At 58.9% G+C, this 21,271-nt stretch overlaps 1 protein-coding gene across 2 annotated transcripts; it reads right to left on the reverse strand.

Annotated features, from left to right (window-relative positions):
* Positions 1-179: 179 nt before the first annotated feature.
* On the reverse strand, positions 180-20,206 carry ERFL (ETS repressor factor like). Of its 2 annotated transcripts, XM_016934257.4 has the most exons (6): positions 20,080-20,206; positions 5,343-5,422; positions 2,334-2,568; positions 1,747-1,942; positions 1,531-1,648; positions 180-1,148 (listed from the first exon to the last, which is right to left on the reverse strand). In XM_016934257.4, exons 2-6 carry the CDS (start codon positions 5,407-5,409, stop codon positions 700-702), a joined length of 1,065 nt encoding a protein of 354 aa, XP_016789746.2. In that variant the 5' UTR covers positions 5,410-5,422; positions 20,080-20,206; the 3' UTR covers positions 180-699. The 2 variants fall into 2 exon arrangements, with proteins under 2 accessions (XP_016789746.2, XP_063657841.1); XM_063801771.1 differs by lacking the exons at positions 5,343-5,422; positions 20,080-20,206 and adding an exon at positions 2,805-3,231 and having other exon boundaries at positions 567-1,148.
* Between the last annotated feature and the right edge of the window lie 1,065 nt (positions 20,207-21,271).

The following is a 21,271-nucleotide window of genomic DNA, read 5'->3' on the forward strand; positions in this document are numbered from 1 at the left end:
CTTCATGGGTCTGTGCCTCTGCGCCTCCCTCCAGTTGTTCATTCATTCATTCATTCATTTCTTTGTTTGAACCGTTACTCCCCAGGCACTCCGCACACACACTGGTATGAGGCGTCTCCCTGACACCGCCCTCCAGCTCCCACCCCCGATCCCCCATGCTCAGCACTGGGCACCCCGAGTCTCACTCTCTGTTCTTTTATTTCTGTAGTAAACTCTCTGGAGGTGACTGTCGGGATCATGGGGAGCTGGTGGGGAGGGGGGCCCCTCCTGGGTGGGGGCTGGGGGCGGGGTTATTGCTCTGAGCTCCCTGTCCCCAGGGGGGCCTATATAGGGGGGTGTCAGGACTGGGGCTAGCACAGGGGGTTTGGAGACACGGCCACACAAACACTTGGGGCATAGCACAGGGGTGGGCGGGCGGGGCAGGCTGGGCGCCATATTGCACTTTGGGAGTGGGGCCAGGCGGGGACCCCCCTCAAACTGGAGCCTGGGGAGGAGGCTGGAGGCCATCACATTCCCTCTGTCCTCTGTGGAGGGGGAAGTGAGACCCCCACTCTGGGGCTGGGGAAGGAGACTGGGGCAGCAATGTGCCCAGACCTGGGAGGTGCTGAGGGCTGGTCCTGGGCCTTGGGCCAGGCATCAAGGGCAGACAGGCAGCCACCCTGGTCCCTGCCTCAGCAGAATCCATTGCCCCCTGCCGGCTCAGCTGCCGGTCCCCCCTTTGCCCGCCTTTGCCTTGGGGGGTGCCGGGAGACCCTCATCGCCCTCGCTGTCAGAGCTGCAGCCGCTGACGTCGGTGATCTCCAGCTCCGAGTCGCTGTCCTCCTTCCCACCAAGGGCAGCCTCTGGACCCCCAGCCCCCGGCAGCGCCAGGCGAGGGGCCGCTGCCAGGCCCGAGGGGCGCTCGGGGCCCAGGCCCTCCCCTGTCGAGGCCAGCAGGGGCGCGGCTGTGGGGCCTCCCCCTGCCCCTGACGAGGGCAGGTGGCCCAGGGAACTGGCCAGAGGGTTGGGGTAGAAGTGCGGGGGGTAGAGAGAGGGAGGCAGCTTGGGGAAGGGGCCCGTGAGGTACGGGTTAAAGTTCCAGGGGTACTCGGGGAAGGCGCGGCCATAAGGACCCAGCAGGCCAGGGGGCTTGGAATAGCTGGTGGCACCTGGGGGGCACAGGGGTAGGTCAGGCTGGGGCACCTGCCTGCCTGGGGACCAGTAAAGGGGGCTGCCTCCCTGCCATATCCCACCCCATCTCCCCGCATCCCTCCTACATGGCATCTTACCCCCTCACACAGCTTCCCCCAACTCCATCTCCTCCCACTCCCCGACTGTCTTCCCATTCCTTAGGCACCCCTGAAAGCCCCTGTCTCCCTCATTTCCCCTCCCTCACATCACATCCTTTTCTGGGTTTTACACACACACACCCTACAACCTGGCCCTGGGCCCCCTTCCCCATCTCTTCTCTTGTCTCTTCTCATCCTCTTCCCTCAAGCCTGCAGCTTCTCCCACTGTGCCCCCAGCACCCCAGAACCTCCAGGCTCTTACCAGAGCCCAGGAACGGGAAAGGGCTGTCCAGACGCAGTTTATCTGTCTCGGAGGTGAATAGGGGTGTCCGGGCCCCTGGCTCTCCCAGGCGTGGGGCAGAGAACAGGGTTTGCAGGGTCTAGAGAGGGAGTGGGAGAAGCCGCCCTGCTCAGACTGTCCCCTCCCCAGAGTGGGCACCAAGTGCCTCGGTTCCAGGACCCCAGTACCCAGACTCACCTCAGGGGTGAGGGGAGGAGCATCTGGCCCTGGGGCCCCCCCAAAGGGACTGGGGGTCAGCAAGAGTGGGGAGCCAGTGGCAGCTGCCGCCATGTCCAGCAGCGGGTAATTGACAAGCACGACTTTGCTGAAGTTGAACTTGTAGGTGAACCTCTTCCCTTTGGTCTTGTGGAGAATCCGCTTGTTGTAGTAGTAACTGTGGGGAGAGCGGTGGTGTTGGGGAGGTGCAGGGGGAGCCCTGGGGCAGGATCTGGGGTTTCTTAATGCGTGTGCTGTCCCAGGCATGGTGCACAGAGCACTAGAACTTGGGGAAACTGAGGCTCACAGAAGTCCCTTAATAGGGATCACAGGGCAAGGAAGGGATGAGGCAGGAGTGGGGACCCTGCCCTGCAAGACTCCAAAGCCCAGGTTTAGGGGTCCCTCCTCCTCGCCTCCCTTCCACTCACAAGTAGCGATGGTGGCTACTCACGCACAGCCCTGTGCCTTGTGGGATCCAGCAGGAACCTGCCCCAGGATGCAGAGGGGGCACCAGAGGGACAGTTAGGGGAAAAGGACAAGGTGGGATCCAGCCCCAAGCCCTTCCTCACCGCAGGGCCCGGCTCAGCTTGTCGTAATTCATGTGGGGCTTGCATTTGCGAATACCCCACAGCCGGGCCACCTCATCAGGGTCTTTGATGACGAATTCCCCGTAGTCCCCCTGCCAGGCTATGACGCCCTGGTACTCCTCCTTCTGCAGCAGCTCCAGGATAAAGTGCCACAGCTGGATCTGCCTCGAGCCAGGGGATGACTCTGGCTTGTAAGCCCAATCCGGGAAGGCAAACCCTGGGGACGGGAGGCAGGGAGTGGCCTGGGGTCAGGATGCCAAGTCCAGGGCTCTGGGTCCTGCTGGACTCAGTAACCTGGGAGGCATGTAGTTCTCCTCCAGTCTCAGGCATCTTTAGGAACCTGGTTTCCACTCTCCAAACCTCCTCCCTTTGTGTCTGGTCCCCAAATTACCCAAATAAGGGCAAGAACCCAGTCATCCAGGGACCCTGGGTTGGTACCAGTCTGATCCCTACCTTGGCATAGCTCCCCCAGGCTCAGCATCCAGAGGTGGAGTTGGGAGGGACTGGCTTCCTGCACCCATCCCAGTGAGGAGGAATGGGAGGGAGGGGCACCCGCCTCCAACAGCGTTAGTCCTCTCACTGCCCCCAGCCAGCCCCAGGAGGTCTGTAGTCTCTTGTACCCTGCAGTGCCCTCAGCTCTTACTGTCTCTGTTCCCCATTCCCTGTCCCCTGCTCCACCTTTCGACATTCCCCAGAGCCCCCCACTGACCCATCCTGGCATATCCAGGCTGGGGCTCTGTGCATGTCTGTACCTGCCTGTGTATTTGTACCTTTCCCGTCCCTGTGTCCCCTCCACCCCATATCCATGCCCATGTCCGTCCAAGAGCAGTCCAGAACGATGTGTGTGTGTGCGTGGACACACACATGCCCACGGAAGACATGTCACACAGACATCAGTTCACTTGCCTGAGACACACAGCCACACTGGGACACAGGCACACCGGAGTGCCACACTCATGCTGGGGGCCACCAAGGCTGACATGGCAGACACGGGCTGCGCAAGACTCAAGGTCACGTCATCTCAACAACCCCACGGTGCACACCCATCACAACACACAATTACACATCTCAAGACTGGGACTTACACAAATGCCTGACAAGACACACACAGGACCCCAAATGCCCAAAGAACACACTGTATGATGGAGACGGTGAACACAGCACCAAGATATCCATGTCCCCAGACACACAGGGTGACAGCATGTCAGTAGAGCAACTTCCCAAACCTGCACACAGAGGCACCCACATGTCAGCACTGACACCCCCGGCTCACTCAGCATCATGTCTCGCATGCAGAGGGGAGTACTCCACTGTCCACATACCCCCAGGAGCTGGGCACCCCGAAATCTCACCTCCCATGCAGAAGGCCCCAAGCCCTGGGTCCAACTTCTGTGTTCACTCTTATGCCACATCCTCTGTCCCCTTCCCCCTCCTCAGAGACCCCAGACCCAGGCATGAAAATAGAAGGCAGAGTGAGTCCATAAAAAGCTGGCAGCAGTGCAGGAGAGAGGAGACTGCTGTGCGCCGGGGCAGGGGAGACCAGCATCGCCGTGTCCACTTGCTGTGTGATTATGGGCAGGTCCTTACCCTCTCTGGTTTAGAACTGCACAGGTGGAAGGCAAGGGGGCACAGGGTCCCACCCAGGCTGCCTGGTGTAGAAAAGTGGGTGCTTGTGCCTCCCGGCCTGAAGGCCGGGGAGCTCCAGGCAGTCTCCTTGAGGGAGAATTTTTATCTCAATTCATTTTTGGGTCTTTCTCACCTCCCATGACAGGGCTGGATCCAGACTCCAGCTCTGACCCATTCCACACCCAGAACACATCCTACTGGGGAGGCAACTGTATCACAGATACACCCACAGGACCCCAAGGTGACAACAGGACACCCAACCCGATACTCCATCTGTCCTCGAATGCACACCCTCAAATATGTTGTACCTATGAGGCACAGGCACAGCTAGAGAGAGGACCCCCAAACTCAGTAGGCAGACACACACATGTGACAGACAAACCCCCAGAATTCACTCGTGCACATGGACCCTACGCTGAAAACCAGACACAGCCCCCAACACAGAGGCCCAGGGATGCATCCCCCCCACAGCCCCAAATGCACCAAGACATCCATGCGGAACGCCACACACCACGAGACAGACCGCAAGAAAACAGGCAAAGGCTCCTCACCCCACTCAGGCAGAGGCACAGTCGGCGAGCCGGCAGACGCCCCCATCCCGAAATGCGGACACGCCCAGCCCAGAGACACTCAAGTAGCTTCAGATGTGCACGTACAAGCAAATACACAAGCTCACACAAAGACAGGCTGTGCAGACACATTCTCCCAGTGTGACCCCTTCTAGAAACACTGAAGTGTGACACAGGGACACACTGAAATGAGACCCCAAATAACCAAGGACAGAGTCTCTGTCTGTCTGTCTCTCACACACACACACACACACCCCTCCCGCTGCACATCGGCATGGTGTCTGACCAGCTTCACTGTCCACCAACCCCGGTTCCAAGCCTCCACTCTGAGCAAGCTGTCCTCTTTCCTGGGTCTCGGTCTGGCCAGGTCGTGCCTGCACGTACCCCTGACTGGGCAGTGCCGTCTGTCTACCTGTCCATCCGTGCCTGGCCTAGTGCCCCCTCCAGCCCAGTCCCTGCTCTCTTTTCCCCGCAGGTCCTGCGTGGGAGCAGGCTGAGACGTGCGTGGCAGGGATGCCCAGGCCTCGGGCCCCTCCGTCCTCACCTCTCACTCACTTCAGTACCCTCCCAGAAGACCCACCTATCCCCTCAGCACGCAGGGGGCAGGGGAATCTGGCTGCGAAGTTTTTAGCCAAGTTTCTCAGAAGGGGTTTGATTTGGGGGACTGACCAAGACTGAGAGAGAAAGACCCACGGACTAGAGTGAGACACGTGGAGACACGGAGAGAAGGGGGATGCGGCTCACTGGGGAAGCCTGAGGGGTGGGGGAAGGGGTGGGGGAGGTCTGGGCCAGTTACCGGGGGTCCAGAGAGCCGGCAGGGCGGGCGGGGCGAAGAGAAGGTCGGAGACGCAGCTACAGTCCATGGCGGAGCCGGCCCTGCAGAGGCCGGGAGGGACACACGGGGACGGGGTGGGCAGGAGAGACAGACACAGGTCAGCCAGCGGGGCGCTGCCCGGGGCCTTCCCCTCTCCCAGGTCCCCACCCCAGCCTGACACCCTCTCCCCGCAATCCCTCCTGCCCACTCCCTCCCGCAGGCACCGCTCTGTCCCCAGCCGCTCCCGGCCCCGAGACCCCGTTCCTTCCCTCCCAGCCTCTCCTCCCGCAGCCTCCTCCTCACTCGGTGCCTCCATCACTAACTACGCCGCTCCCAGCCTCCCTCCCCGCTCCCCGCCACTCGCTCACGCTCTCACACTCGCTGGCTCTCACGCACGCCCGCCCGCCCGCCGCTCGCGCCCCGCACCGTCTCTGCTGCCGTCTCCCGTCCCCGCTCTCCCGCCTGACCTCCCGGGTCGGTCGGTCCCTGCGTCTCTGGGTCTCCCTCTGTCTCTCTCTCTCTGGCTGCCCCAGATTTATCTTGTTCTATAACTTGCCCCCACACCCGCCCCACCCGGACGACCCCCAGGCGGGCTCTTCCAGCCCAGGCGCAGCCCTGACCCGCAGCCGCCCAGGACGGGCTGCAGGGGGGCAGGCCCAGCACCCCCTCCTCCAGTCCTCTACCCCACAGGGCAGCCCCCAGCGCCCTGCAGGAGGCCTCCACAGACCCCAGACCTGCTGCTCACCCTGAAGACCCCTGTCACTTGGATCTGCCTCCCTCCTCAGACACCCCTTCCCCTCACATCTGCCTCCCCTGTCAGACCCCCTCCCTCAGACACTCCCTCTCCCCAGATATCTTACGCCACTAAGATACTCCATCCCCTCCTCACTCCAGTCTCCCCGCACCTTTCCCCCTCTTATGGCGCCTCCCCTCCACACACACACCCTTGCAATCCACTCCCTCTCACACCCCTCCGCAGACACACGCTGCCCTCGCGCTCCCGAGACCCCTCCCCTCAGGCACTTCAGCCCCTCACTGCCACCCTCACACCCCACCTCTGGAGCACCTTCTTCCTGGAGACCCCCCAGACGCTCTCAAAAACCCACTCCTCTTAGACACCCTGATACTCCCCACTGCTCCCATGCGCCCCCCAGCCAGAAACCCCTCAGACCCTGGCAGCCCACACTGTGTTCCCCCGTGAGCCCCGCCTACCCCCTGGACACTGGACAAGACTTTTCAGACATCCCATGTCCCCTCAGACTCGCCCGGTCTCCCCACAGAGGCCCCAACCTCAGATGCCCCCACCTCCCATCTGCCTCCTGGAGCCTCCCCTGTCCCAGGCCCCCTCTGTTCCCACACCTGTCTCCCCATCTTTCTCCATCTGCCCCGTCTCGGTATCTCTCCCTCTCCATCTCTGTCTCTCCCGTCACTTGGTCTCTTCTCCCTTCCGTCTCCCCCCACCATCTCCCTTCCATTTCTGTCTCTTTCCTCCACCAAGGGGGTCTCTCTCCCCACCTCACTGCCCTCTCCCTCTCTCTCCATCTCCTCCTCCACCCCTCAGTCTCTTCCCTGTTTCTCCATCTCCCACCCCTGCTTCTTCTCCGTCTGTCTCTCCATCTTCCCAGTGTGTCCATCTCTGTCTCCCTATGACTTTCTCCCCATCTCTGCTATCCGTCTTTCCCTCCCTTTCCACCATCTCTGTCTCTGTCTCTCCCTCCCTTTCCACCATCTCTGTCTCTCCCTCCCCTTCCACCATCTCTGTCTCTGTCTATCCCTCCTCTTCCACCATCTCTGTCTCTCCCTCCCTTTCCACAGTCTCTCTCCCTCCCCCTCCACCATCTCTGTCTCTGTCTCTCCCCCCTTTCCACCGTCTCTGTCTCTCCCCCCCTCCACCATCTCTGTCTCTGTCTCTCGCTCCCTTTCCACCATCTCTGTCTCTCCCTCCCTCCACCATCTCTGTCTCTGTCTCTCGCTCCCTTTCCACCATCTCTGTCTCTCCCTCCCTCCACCATCTCTGTCTCTGTCTCTCGCTCCCTTTCCACCATCTCTGTCTCTCCCTCCTCTTCCACTATCTCTGTCTCTGTCTCTCCCTCCCCCTCCAGCATCTCTGTCTCTCCTGTCTCTGCCCCCACCGTGTCCCTGTCCCGCGTCTCTCCAGCAGCCCCGCTCCCCCACACCTCTCCCCCACCCATCGCTCTCCCACCTCCTGCTCTCTTTGCCTCTCAGGGTCCCCCTCCTTCCTCCCCCCGCCCCCACCCCCTATTGGCCCCTCTCATTTCCGTGTTGGTTTTGATTTCTCTTCCCGACGCTTTCAACTCCCCGCCGCCTCCTCCGGACACGTTATAACGAGGAGCCGTGGGATCGGCGCTCCGGGCCCTGCTCCCACGCTCCCCCCACCGTGTCTCACACGCGTCTCTGCCATCTCGCAGTCTCTGTGGCCACTTCTCCCCATCTCTGTGCCCAGCCTTCGTCCTGTGTCAGGCCCCACAGGGACCTGGACCCCTCGCCCTTGCCCATCGCCTCTGCCGCCCTGTCCCCGTCTGTCTGTCCGTCCCTCCCATCTCTGGGTCTCCATGCCTCCCTGTCTCTTGGTTCCCACGTCGTCTCCACTTCTGTGTCCCCACATCTCTGTGTCCCCATGTCTCTGGGTCTCCACATGGCTCTATTTTAATGTCTAGGGTCTCCACACCCCTGTCTCCGTCTCCACATCTCCATATCTCCTCCTCCTCAAGTCCCTGTCCTGTCCCCACGTCCCCCATCTCTGTCTCATCTGTCTCTGTCTCCATGCCCCATCTCCCTGTCTCTGTGTCTCTGTCTCCATGTCTCCATCTCCATGTCTCTGTCTCTGTTTCTGTCCCGGTGTCCGTCTCTTGGGGTCCCTTTGATCTCACCCTGCCCCTGGTGCCCCCCTGGCCCCATTGATCGCTGATCGACCGATGGAGGGAGCGCGGCCTGCGGGGCCTGGGGCTGCAGGGCCAAACAGGGCCTGGCAGGACGGCCGGACAGATGGACAAACGGCCCCAGCCTCAGTGGCTGTGGATGGGGAGCAGCCACAATCCCCCGCCCCCCTCCCCCCCGCCGGCCGGCGTGGTGCGGATGGGTACTCCAGGCAAGCTTTAATTTTTAATTTTATTTTGCTTCCTCCACCCCCCCTTCGCCCCCCATCTCTACCGCCCGCAGCCATGGCACCGAATGTGTGTGCGCATGTGAGCGAAGCGGTGTGCAGAGGCGCTGGGCAGGCGAGGGCCCTCCTCCCTTCTCTCCCTGCCAAGCACAACCACACAGACCCACACACCAACCCAGGCACGCACACCACCACGTCCCACACAGCACACATCGCACAGATGCACACACCAGCACAGCCACACACACAGCATCACATACCACACACTGCATGAGCCCACATGTCAACAAAGTTACACACAGCACCACGTCCCACACAACACATCACACACACCAACAAAGCAACGCATACCACTGCTGCCACACACAACCCACATCACACAGATGCATGTGTCAGTAAAGTCACACACCAACACTGTCACACAGTCACACACACACACATCAGCATAGTCACAGATGCACAGAAACAGACACACAGTTTTACACAAATACACACATGACACATCAATTCAATCTCACACAGAAACAAAGACACAAAATCACAAATCCTAGACACACTGTGTAAACACATAATCACACACTGAGGCTCACAATCAAATACAGAAACCCAGATTCCCAAGCACACAATCGCACACTGAGACAACAGCACACAGAAACAGACACACAGTCACACAACCAAGCACCACCGACCCTCAAGCGCATACATATGCACTTGGTCACGCATGGAGCCGTAGAGATACACACACCAGCACCAACCCAGACAGCCAACGCACACGGCCACACACACACCCATTCACAGACACAGTCACAATCACACACACACACCAAGATCATGGACCCAAACATACGACCGACAGCGGCCCCTGCAGAGGTACACACAGACACACCCAGACACACTGGGTAGGGGTGGGCACTCAGAGATGACCCCAACCCAAGGCCCCTGCCACTCCTGCTCCCACCATCCCCATCTGTCTGCCTGTCCCTCCATCTGTGAACTTCCCGAGCGTGTCTCTGCATGGGTGCGTGTGTGTGTATGCACATATGTGACACATGCCCTTGTCTCAGACCTGCTTCTGTGGCTGTCTCTCGAGACACAGGTCCCTCCGTCTCTCTCAGCCCCTTCGGGTGTCGGTGCATCTTTCTGTCGGTCTCTGTCACTGAGGGTCTCTGTCTGTCTCTGTCACTGAGGGTCTTTTCTGCTCATCTTGGCCTGCCTGTCTTTCTAAATATCTCCATCTCTGAGTGTCTCTGTTTCCCCCATCTCTCTCTCTCTGGGTGCCTCTCTCTGTCTCTGTCCCTCTCTGTCTCTGAGCTCTCTGTCATCTCTCTCTGCCTCTGTCTCCTAACGCCCCATCACCACGCCCCCCTGGGCTGGGGTTTAACCAGTTGTTTTGATTTCTCTAAGCTGCGCCGGCCGCCTCGGGAGCCGCCTCGGGCCTCGCACCCCCACCACCAGCCCCTTCATCCCTCACCCAGGCCCCCCCATCCCCACCTCCCCTTAACACAATCTGCACAAGTGGAATGAAAATTGATTTTTTTTTTAAATTTCATATCTTCTCCGGGGCTCTGTCTAAAGAGGAGAGAGACGCGGCCCAAGACCCTTCTGCCACCGCCGCCCCCGCATGCACACACCATGCCCCAAAGCACACGCACGCACACACACACACACCCCGACTGCACCCACCCATAGCCACACGTTCAGGCACAATCTGGGGACATATCTCTCCTTACGCCACACGCCCATGTAGGACACATCTGTGCACACAGTAGAGACCCACAGTGACACCCACTAGTAGGCACACACACACCATGCACAGCCCCAGCCATGGGACGGCTGCCAGCCCCACCCATCTGTTGCCACACAAACGAGCCCCCAACACCCTGTCCCATCTGGGTGCACGAAGCCAGCTCCCCGCGGTCACACATTGTGTGTGTGTGTGCTCACACACCTGTCCGTCCAGACTATAGCCACGTCCATGTGTACACAGAGCAGGCTCAGGGGCCGGCCCTCGACAGGCACCAGGAGACCCTGTGCCTGTCTTGGAGAGGAGGGGGTTCAGGGGTGATGTGGGATTTCCTGCATGGGCATGCCCCCCCATCCCGGACGCCACCCCCATTCCCACACTGCCCACATCAAATGCTCTGGCCTGACCCTGGTTGGGGGTGCCTTTGTGCCTGGGGTGTACACATACCCCACACGTATACGCCACATATACACCACACATACCACATATACACACCACAAACACACCATACATACACACCCCCACCACACACATACCCACCACATACACCACACACACACCTAGCCCCACACACCACATACACACACACAGTACACACCACATACACCATATACACACCATACCACACACACCACACATACACCACATACACATACCATATCACACACACCACACACATATCACACACACAAATACACACATGCACCACCTACACACCACACACGCACCACGCACACCACACACACCACACACACATCACACACCATACACTTACCATACACACACACCACATCACTAACCCTCACATACACCACACACAGTACATACACTACCCATCACAGACACACCACACACACCACATATCCGCCACACACCACACACACCACGTACACACCACACAGCACCCCACACACACACCACATCCACACCACATATACATCTACCACACACATACCACACACTGCATACACACCATACACACACACCACATCACTCTCACATACACCACACACGCTACACTACCCATCAGACACACCACACACCACATATACATCTACCACACACATACCACACACTGCATACACACCATACACACACACCACATCACTCTCACATACACCACACACGCTACACTACCCATCAGACACACCACACACCGCATATCCACACACACCAATACACTACCCATTACACACATACACCACACACACATCATGCACACCACATACACTACTCACCATACATGCACACCACACACCACACACACACACACCACATATACACCACACACATCACATACACACCATACCACAGACACTATACATCACACCACATACACAACACTGCATACACACACCCACACACATTACACCACACCACATGCCACACACAACACACATACCACACACATCACCCACATACCACACACCACACTCACACACCACTCGCAGCTTACTACTCTCAATACCACACCTTGTAATCCCCACATGGACACACACAAAACCAGTCATCCTTAACACACAGACCCACAGAAAACACACAGAAGCACACAGGGTGACACCAGAAACAGCTTCACACACAGACTTCGGCACAAGTTCACAGAAGTTGCACACACATGCACCATCCAACAGCCACACATAAACATGCAACCACACAAACATACACAATCAAACATACACAAACAGTCATCAGTGCTCTTTAGGGCTGGACACACAGTATCACTCAATTGTTATGAACCAACACTCAAGCTGGTACATTCAGCTCCTACAAATTACCACCCACGTGTGCACGTGCACGCGTACACACACACACACACGTCCACATCTGAACCCAGACTCAGACACAAGCCCACAAGCTCAGAGACACAACAGCAACCCCTGAACACCAACACAGCGCCACACAAACACACAGCTGGTCTGTGACACACAAGATTTTGGGGGCTCTTCCTCAGCTGCGTCCTTCACACCCACACTCACCAGCCCAGCTGCCGGGGTCCTCTCAGGGTCGCACTCACTTGGTCCTTCCACCCTGTTTCTCTGGGACTGAGCCTCCTCATCTTGCCCTCAGAGATAAGAGCTGCCCCAGGTCCCTGAGGCCCACCCTGCACAGCCACACCATGTGAAAACACCAGACATGGCACAACTCCAGAGCTTTGGACGGTCACACCAGACGCAGCTGAGCACCACACACGTCACACAGACATGACACGCTCACAGACATGACGTGCTCACAGACATGCGCTCACAGACATGACATGCCCAGACGTGACCACTCAGACGTGACGTGCTCAGACGTGAGGCACAGACATGACACGCTCACAGACGTGACATGCCCAGACGTGACACACTCAGACGTGATGCACTCAGACGTGATGCACAGACATGACACGTTCACAGACATGACATGCCCAGACGTGACACACTCACAGACATGACACACAGACATGACACGCTCACAGACATGATGCACTCACAGACAGGACACGCCCAGATGTTACGCACTCACAGACGTGATGCGCTCACAGACAGGACATGTGTGGCTCCACTCAGCACCCATACTTAGTCACCTGTGCCCAGGAGCACGCATGTCTACACAGGTCACATTCACAGACACTGTGACACAAGTCACACAGTCATGTGCACATGCGCACACACACACTCGGTCTTCTGCCTCGACTGCACTGTGCAGGACACACAGAGGGACAGAATGGCAGACAGGGCACTGGATTCCCAGGCTGGGGAAGGTGTGTCTGCTACCCTCGCTTGAGAGGTGGGGAGGCTCCAGGCCAGAGACAGAGAGGCCTGTGGGTGGGGCAGGGGTGGAGACCCACACCCCCCTCCCTCTGTCTCTCCCTCTCTGTCTCTGTCTCTGCCTCCGGCCCTGTGTGTGTGTCTCTGCATCTCTGTCTCTCTCCCTGAGTCTCAGTCTCCGCACAATGTCCCTGGGGCTGCGGATAGCAGCGCTCCGAATGGTGTCAGTTGAGGGGTGGCGAGGGAGCGTCCCCGGGGAGGTGGGAGCCGCAGTGCCACGCACCCCGCCTACCAAACAGCTCTGGGGGAGGGGAGAGGGAGGGTGGAGGCGCCACCGCGAGGCGAGGCGGAGGGAGATCTGGCTGCTCCCCAACCTCACTCGTGGACCCTGCCTCCCCTCAGAGACCCAGAGAGATGGAGGAACTGGAGGCTGGGGTCGGGGGCACAGAGAAGGGGAGACATGCAGGGAGGAAGAGAGACCGAGGGGGTGGAGCGTGATATATGGAGAACTGAGAAGAAGCAGGAGTGAGACACGGAGGGAGATGGAGGGGGATAGGCGGGACATGGGGAACCCCACCAGGGGAAGGCACAGAGAAGGAAAGAGACACAGAGGACAAGGACAGGTCCCACAGAAACAGGAAGCAGACTGGGAGCCACATGCATACGCAGAGAGGAGAGAGAGACAGAGACAGAGAGACAGGCAGGGGGAGATCCGAGGTGGGGAAACACGGCAGAAGGAGCGAACCAGAGAGGCTGAGACAAAAGTAGATTAGAAAGCTGGAGGTCACGGGACAGCGAGGGCCGCACCGGAGACCCTGGGTTGGGAGGAAGGAGAGAAGGGGGCAGAGATGCGGAAAATTGAGGGATTAGGGCAGAGGCAGGAGAGGGATGCAGGCGAGCCCGGCCCTGGAGGTGGGAGTGGAAGGCTCAGGTGTAGGCCGGGTGGCGGGCAGACCTAAGGTGTGGATTCCTCGTCCTCCGCCCCACCTCGCCCTTCTTCAGTCCTAGGAGGTTGGTGTCCCCTGGGAGTCCGACCCACCCCAGCTTCAGAGCCCACCCTACCCCTCCTCCTCCTCATCTCCACCAGGCCCCACCCCACCCAGACCCCAGCTCCATCCTCTACCTCTCCTCCTGGTCCTCATCCCCAACTCCCACCCCTTCCCCACCCTTGCCTTCATTCTACCTCCACCCCCAGCCTCACTCCACATTGGGCCCCACCCCTCTATCAGAGTGACAGACGGTAGGGAAATGACTGTTATTTGGTGATGCTGGAGGGGTGGGGGCAGAGAGCTGAAGCGGGGTGTGGTGTACACCAGAACCAGCTACTCAGGGAGCCCAGAGACCCAGAGTCCTTCTAGACGGCAACCACCAAGGGCCAGGGCTCAGGCATCCCGACAGAGCCCGGGGCTTGGCACCAAGAGTGTACTGAGGAAATTATGTTGAGGTGGAATCCAGATTAAACTGTGCTCAGCAGGGAATCAGGGAGACAGAGATAGCAGATCAAAGGGACAGAAAGCAGGAGATCAAGGGACAGAAATGAGGAGGGCAAAGAGACAGGGTCAGAGGGCTGGGGAAATAGGGATGGAGCCGAGAGCTAGAGGGGCAGATGGATGGGACTGAGATGCGGGAGCACACAGGGACAGGGAATCAGATGACAAGGAATTGAGGCCAAAAATGGGGAGAAGTGGGTGATCCAGGGTTAGAGAAAAGGAGGAACAGAGAAATGGGGTCAAAGACCCAGGAGGGCAAACATGAGGGGCAGAGAGCTGGGAACCGGAGAGAGACTCCGAGGGACGAGGGACCGGAGGCAGTGGGGCAGGCCTGAGGGCTAGGGCAAGGGGCGGGGCCTGGGTGGGCTGAGGCTGGAGCTGGGTGCCGGGCCACCAGGGATCCCACAAGGGCCGGGGTCCAGCCGGGCTGGGGGGGACTCAGGGCTCCAGGGGCATCAGGCGCGGTGCTAATTCAGCGCCATCGATCAGACGGGATGAGAGCAATAAATTATTGTGACAAGATGCAATCCTGGCCCGCGCACTGCCGCCGAGGCGGATCGATCCCTGTCCCCAGCCCCACACCGGGTCCCATGCCCAGGCCTGGGCTGGCGGGGATGCCTCTGCCCACCTCTCCCTCCATTCTCCACCCTGCACACACTCACTCCCACTGACAGCCAGGTGAAGGGAATGTGAGGGGCAGCCTAGGGAAGAGGCGGGAGGGGGCTGGGGGAACCCACAGAGGGAAGTTCAGCGCCCCCTCTGACCCAGGCCTTTTGCTTCCCTCAGCACCCCATCCTCACCACCACCTGTGAGGTAGGAACTGCCATGATGGATGCCCATTTCACAGATGTGGAAACTGAGGTTCTGACAGGAAAAGTAACTTGGCCAAAGTCCCACAGGGATGAGGTGAGCCTGGACTTGAATGCAGGTCAGTATGACTCTAGGCCCCCGATATTTGTACTGTCAGAGGACAGAGCAAGAGCCAGAGACAGAAAAGGAGGAAAGAGACAAGACAAGGAGACAGACACAGAGTCCAGGATATGGAGAAACTGAGAGAGAGTCAGAGAGCTGTAAAGACCCTGTATGGAGAAAAACAGACACAGACAAAGACAACCAGAGAAATACAGAGAACAAAGAGAGACTGGGAGACAGACAGACAGAGACAAAAAGACAGGGTGAGACAGAGGAGTGGAGAGGCCAGAAACCAAGAGAGACAGAGAGACTCAGAATCAAGACAGGCAGACATGGACAGGGACAAGGAGACAGGGGCAGGTGGTGGCAAAGGTGGAAATGGAGAAAGGAAATGAAAGTGAGGGTGGGCGGAAAGGAAAGGCCAGCATGCAGGGAGGGGCGGTGTGGGAGGCAGGAGTGTGTCTGGGGAGACAGGGGTGTGCTGGGGGGGGCTGTGCTGGGGGGGTGTCTGGGGAGGCGGGGGTGTGCTGGGAGGGGGCTGTGCTGGGGGTGTGTCTGGGGAGGTGGGGGTGGATCTGGGGAGGCGGGGGGTGTGCTGGGAGGGAGCTGTGCTGGGGGGGTGTCTGGGGAGGCAGGGGTGTGCTGGGAGGGGGCTGTGCTGGGGGGTGGTAGGGGTGCACTGGGAGGGGCTGTGCTGGGGGTGTGTCTGGGGAGGTGGGGGTGCCCTGGGAGGGGGCTGTGCTGGCCCCAAACAGCTTGTGGGGGAGGTGGGGGTGAGCATGTGGAATGACAGCCTTAGCCCCAGGAGTCAATGGAGGGTGAGAAAGTGAGCCTGGAGAGTAGGGAGATGGGGTTGGGAGGTAATGGAGAAGCAAGTGTCACCAAAGTCCCTAGGTGGATAGGTGTGTCTGTGGAGGGAGGAGGTCACCTGAGGGGCAGATGAGGGAGGTAAGGACACCTGGATGGCTAGGAGGGCAGTCTCTGAAGTCAGACAGCCTTGACTTGACTCAAATCTCTAACATCTACCTGTTTCTGGGACCTCAAAGAAACTCTCTGGACTCAGTTTCCTTCTCTGTAAAATGGGGACAAGAGGCAAGTACCTGCCTCATGAGGGTCCTGTGAGGACAAATGAGACAATGGGTGTGAAGAACTTGGTGTCTGTCACAGAGATGGATGGTGGTCTTAGTAATCGGGAGCTGTCATCACCATCACCCTCACCTTTATCCTCATTCTCGTTGTCGCCATCAGTATATATGGGGAGGGCAGGTGTTATGTGGTGGAACAGGTGGGGCACACATTACAAGCACCTGATACTCAGAGAGTGATACCTGGACCAGGTGTTTCTGATGCACATTGAAGTCAGAGAACCTCGGACTTAAGATGCTGTGCAGTGCGGGGAGCAGGTGTGGGGGTGGCTGGGAACAGGCGACACATGTGTCTAACACATGCTACAGGTGTTATGCACGCGGAGGAAGGCGCTCCTCGAGGAGAGAGCTGGTCAGAGACACGTGCTAGGAAAGGGGACCGGTGTTTCTGGAGAGAAGCAGGTTGGAGACAGGTGTGAGAGATCTGAAGGTTTCTTCCTAAAGGTGTGGGGGTGACAAGCTGCAGGGACAGGTATCAAAATTGAACATAGCAGAGAATGGGGCAGAGGTGTGCAGTGGGTTCCCAATGCTTGCAAAAGGTGCAAAGGGACTCCGGTCACATGGATGTTTGGGGGGAGGAAAAGGAGAGAGGTGGCTGGAGTGTGGGGAACCAGGTGCATGTCCGTGGGACAGGGCTGTTTTCAGGAGGTGACCCCTAGACCCAGCTGAAGAGATGTGAAGCAAAGAGAGATTAAGTGGGGGTATGCGTAGTGGGTGTCGAAGCCTCGGTATCTGTTTGCTGATTAAATGATTGAATGTGTTACCAGGGCAGAGGATTCCCTGGGATAAACAGGTGAGGAATGGCAGGTGCAGGGGGTTACTGGTGTGACCTTGTGCAGCAAGAGAGAGAGAGAAACATGGGAAATTAGGTATGTGGGAAAGAAGAGAAGTGGATAGAGAGTACCTGAGGGACAGGTGTGAGAAAACAGGTATACAGGTGACGCAGATACCTGTGGCCAAGGACAGACTCCTGCCCCAAACGTGTGTGTGTAAAGTAATGTTGTGTATAGTGAGAGACCAGGAGAGGCAAAGACAGTGCAAGAAGGAGTGAGACACAGGTGAGCAAGTGTGCAGGTGGGACCGGGAAACTCTGAGGGGACAAGAGCTTGGAGGAAGGCATAATGGCAGGGAAGGCCATGAGGAGGGTACTAGTGTGTGGGTTGGTGATCAGGTGGTGCTTGGGGTTAGGACACAGGTGGGGAAGGTGCTTCTGTTGTCTGTGATGAGTAACCCGAAATGACAAGTAGGAAAGACAGGTACGGGGGAATCCTTGGAAGTCAGTGTACCTTGGAAGTCAGGTACAGGTAGAGAGGGATGTGAGCGGCAGGTGTGCTCTTAGGTGACCTGTGTGTGGCCAGCTCTTCTGGAAGGGCAGGTGTTGGGGTGGTTAAGGAGGTGCAACACTGTCACAGAGGAGGATGGGTGAGGGCCAGGAGGCTGGGGACTGGTGGGGGCAGGCCTTACCTGAGGGGACAGGTTAGCAGGTTGCATGTGTGAGTGCTTGTGTGCAAAGGAAGGAATGTGTGTGTGAGTGTGTGCATGTGTGGTGACTCGGTACTGCTTGAGAGGAGGAAGAGATGAAGAAATACGAATGTGTGAGGAACAGGTGAGTTTGCAGCTTTAGGGGACAGGTGGGATGGCTCACGTACAGGTAGGAAGGGGCCAGTGTGACATGAAATGAGATAAAATGCAGGGATTCCAGTGGAAGGGGCAGATTTTAGAGAACAGGTATTACCTGGAGGGGCAGGTAAGAGGGGACGTATGCTCCCCGAGAGACCAGACATCTTAAGGGCAGGTGTGAGGGGGACAAGTGTTACCTGGAGGGGCAGGTGAGAGGAAATAGGTGTTACCTCCAGGGCAGATGAAGGGAACAGGTATGGAGGACAGGTGTTGCGTGCAGGCAGGTATGAGGAGATAGATGTTACCTGGAAGTCCAGATTTGGGGAGTTGAAGGGGGAACATGGATGTGACAGGTGCATTGATAGACAGGTGTGAAAGGTTAGTTACCTGAGGCCACAGGTGGGTGCAGTGTGACTCTGCCAGATGGTCTGCCACCTCGATTTCTCTCGCTCCCCTGTCCTCCCCTCCCTGGGGAGCCAGTTCTGGCTCTCGGGTCCCTCCCATGGCTCTGGCCCTGGGTGGGGCACAGAGTTAGCTCTGGGCTAGGCGAGGCCCGGCCTGCTGGCCTGCCGGGCAGCCAGGGCTCCTGAGGCTGCTTGGCGATGCGGAGCGCGTCTGGGCCGCAGCGGCCGGCCGGGAGGGGGGAGCGGGCGGGGGGGCCGTTTAGCCGTGATAGATCCGCGCGCCGCTTGTCTCTTAATCTCCGGAGCGACCGATCGATTCGCTATTTCCCTTTGTTGCCAGAAAATTCGATCCTGGGCCTGGAATTAGGTCCCCGGCTTAATCTGAGCGGAAACCAGCGAGGGGGAGACAGAGACAGAGATGCTGGGAGAGACAGAGACGGAGAGACAGTAAGAGACAGAGAGAGGCAGAGAGAGAGAGATAGAAAGAGATGCCGAGAAAGGAAGAGACACAGGGAGAGATAAGCACAGAGATTTAGAGAGAGATAGTCTAAGAGTTGGACCCAAAAAGGAAGAGAGAGATGCTGTGAGAGACAGAGATAGAGAGACAGATCCTGGGAGAGTTAGAGGTGGACACAGAGATGCTGTGAGAGACAGAGACAGAGAGACAGTGAGGAGAGACCCAGCCAGGGGAGAGAGAACAGAAGTGGCCCAGCAGGGCCCTGCGACAGTGGTGGAATGATAGAAAGGGTGTCCCAGAGGGCCCCGGCCCCACGAAGGTCAGGGCCAGGCCTGTACTCCCTGCCCCGAAGTGTGCAGACCCCAGAATTGGCCCAAATGTCCTTCCCACAGACCCTGTGACCCCTCATACCAAATATCCAGACCCCAGATATCCAGATCCAAATTAGCAGACCCTTAGCTTTGAACTCCAACTCCGAATCCAGACTTCTGGCCCCCTCAAGTCCAAACTCCTATGCTGATCCCCAGTCCCAGATATCCACACCCCCAGTCCTGACTCCCAGCCCCAGTCAGCTCCCAACCTCAGATATCTAGATCTTCCACCCCAAGTGTCCAGTCTCTTGGCTTTGAGCCCCTAGGTCCCAAATATGCAAGCCCTCAGCCCTGACCTCTAAACCCCACTCAGAATCTAGCCCCAAATATCCAGACTCCTCAGCCCCAAACATCCAAATCCACCTTCAGGTCGGCCACCAACCCCCGTTCCCAGATTTTCAGTCCAGTCTCTTGCAGACCCCATCTCCGTGGCTCTCACTCGCTCTCCCTCCCCGCCCCCAAATCTCGCACCCCTGTCCCGAGGCCGCACCTCTAGCGCTACCCGCCTCCCACCTTCCCAGAGTTGGGCGCTGCCCCACCTGCCCCTTACAGCCGGGGCGGATGACCCCATCCGCCTACCCCTCCACCGGCTCGGAGGCCCAGCTTCTCAGGCCTCCCGGGACCACCCCCGCGCCCGCCCCCTCCTGGGGCGGGAATCCCCGCCCCCTCCCCGCCCCTGCGCCGGCCGCAGCGCTCACTCACTTTCTGGGCTTTGCGCATCCGCTCCGGTCCGGGGAGAAGTGTTTAAAGTTCGGATCCCGCAGCCATGGCCCCCGCGGCGTCCTGGGGAGGGGGCACCGGGGCGAGGGGCGAGGTGGGGGGAGATGCCCGGAGCCCCGGGGAGGCAGAGACCCAGAGGACGAGGAGAGGGAGTCTCTGAGACGCCGGGACAGGAGAGACTCAGAGACGGAGAGACAGCCAAGGAGACAGAGACGGGGAGACGAGCAGAGACGGGGAGACGAGCAGAGACGGGGAGATGCAGAGAGGGAGAGAGACAGCGAGATAGACGCGCAAAGAGAGCAGAGACGGGGAGAGCTGAGGACGGAGCTCCGGGCTGGAGCTCAGCACAGCGAGCGCGGGCGGGCGCGCGCCGGGGACAGCCTGGCCGGCTGGGGGCGCGGGGCGGCCCTGCCTCCTGCGCCTTCTCCTCTTCCTCCTCTTCCTCCTGCTCCTCCTCCTCCTCGTTCTCCTCCTCCTCCCTCCACTCCTCTGCGCGCCGCGCGCCTCCCGCCCTCGCGGCCGCCCGGCCGGGCTCGGCTCGCAGATATATGGAGGCGGCGGCGGCGGCGCGGGGGAGGGGGCGGGGGCGCGATCGATGGAATATAATTTTCCTCAAACTCGGAAAATAAAGTTCAGAGCTGATCAAATTTGAAAACAGATGTCGAATCGCGACTCTAAATAAGGTTCGATCCCGGGACTGAGGGAGTGGGGGTGGGGCGGGGGTGGGTGGAGAGGTGGAGAGACCCCCCTCCTCTCCCCTTCCCTTCTCCTCCGCCCCGCTCCTCCCCAAGTGGACGCGCGGACAAACGGACAGGCGCGAGGTAGAGGTGGCGACGATGCGTCCAGGACCCCTGCTGGACACGCAAGCCTGGACGGGGACTGGAACACGGACCCGCACACACGCAGCCTGGATAGGAGATACACGGACAGAGGGACATATGGATACAGTAAGACAGTGCAAACACACACTCAGGGACACACAACCCTACAGAGAGACAGACACAGACACACACACACAGACCTGCCATCTATACACGCAGCACACACATGCGGACCGTAATACAGGAAGTGGAAACACAACCGGTACACGGAGACATTCAGGCACACACAGAGAAACATATGCACAAACACAGCCTGCACACCACACCTTCCCCAACCCACGGCCACTCCCTGA

Source organism: Pan troglodytes, chromosome 20 (genome assembly GCF_028858775.2).
Source record: "Pan troglodytes isolate AG18354 chromosome 20, NHGRI_mPanTro3-v2.0_pri, whole genome shotgun sequence".
Classification (NCBI taxonomy): Eukaryota; Metazoa; Chordata; class Mammalia; order Primates; family Hominidae; genus Pan; species Pan troglodytes.

What these genes read in the sequence shown, in the direction of transcription:
- ERFL (XM_063801771.1), bottom strand. Translation starts at nt 3,072, where the DNA reads ATGCCAGGATGGGTCAGTGGGGGGCTCTGGGGAATGTCGAAAGGTGGA. An exon ending in AAGCTGAGCCGGGCCCTGCG is followed by an intron (nt 1,943 to 2,333) that starts GTGAGGAAGGGC and finishes CTCTCCCCACAG; the next exon opens with TTACTACTACAACAAGCGGA. An exon ending in CTCCTCCCCTCACCCCTGAG is followed by an intron (nt 1,649 to 1,746) that starts GTGAGTCTGGGT and finishes CTCCCTCTCTAG; the next exon opens with ACCCTGCAAACCCTGTTCTC.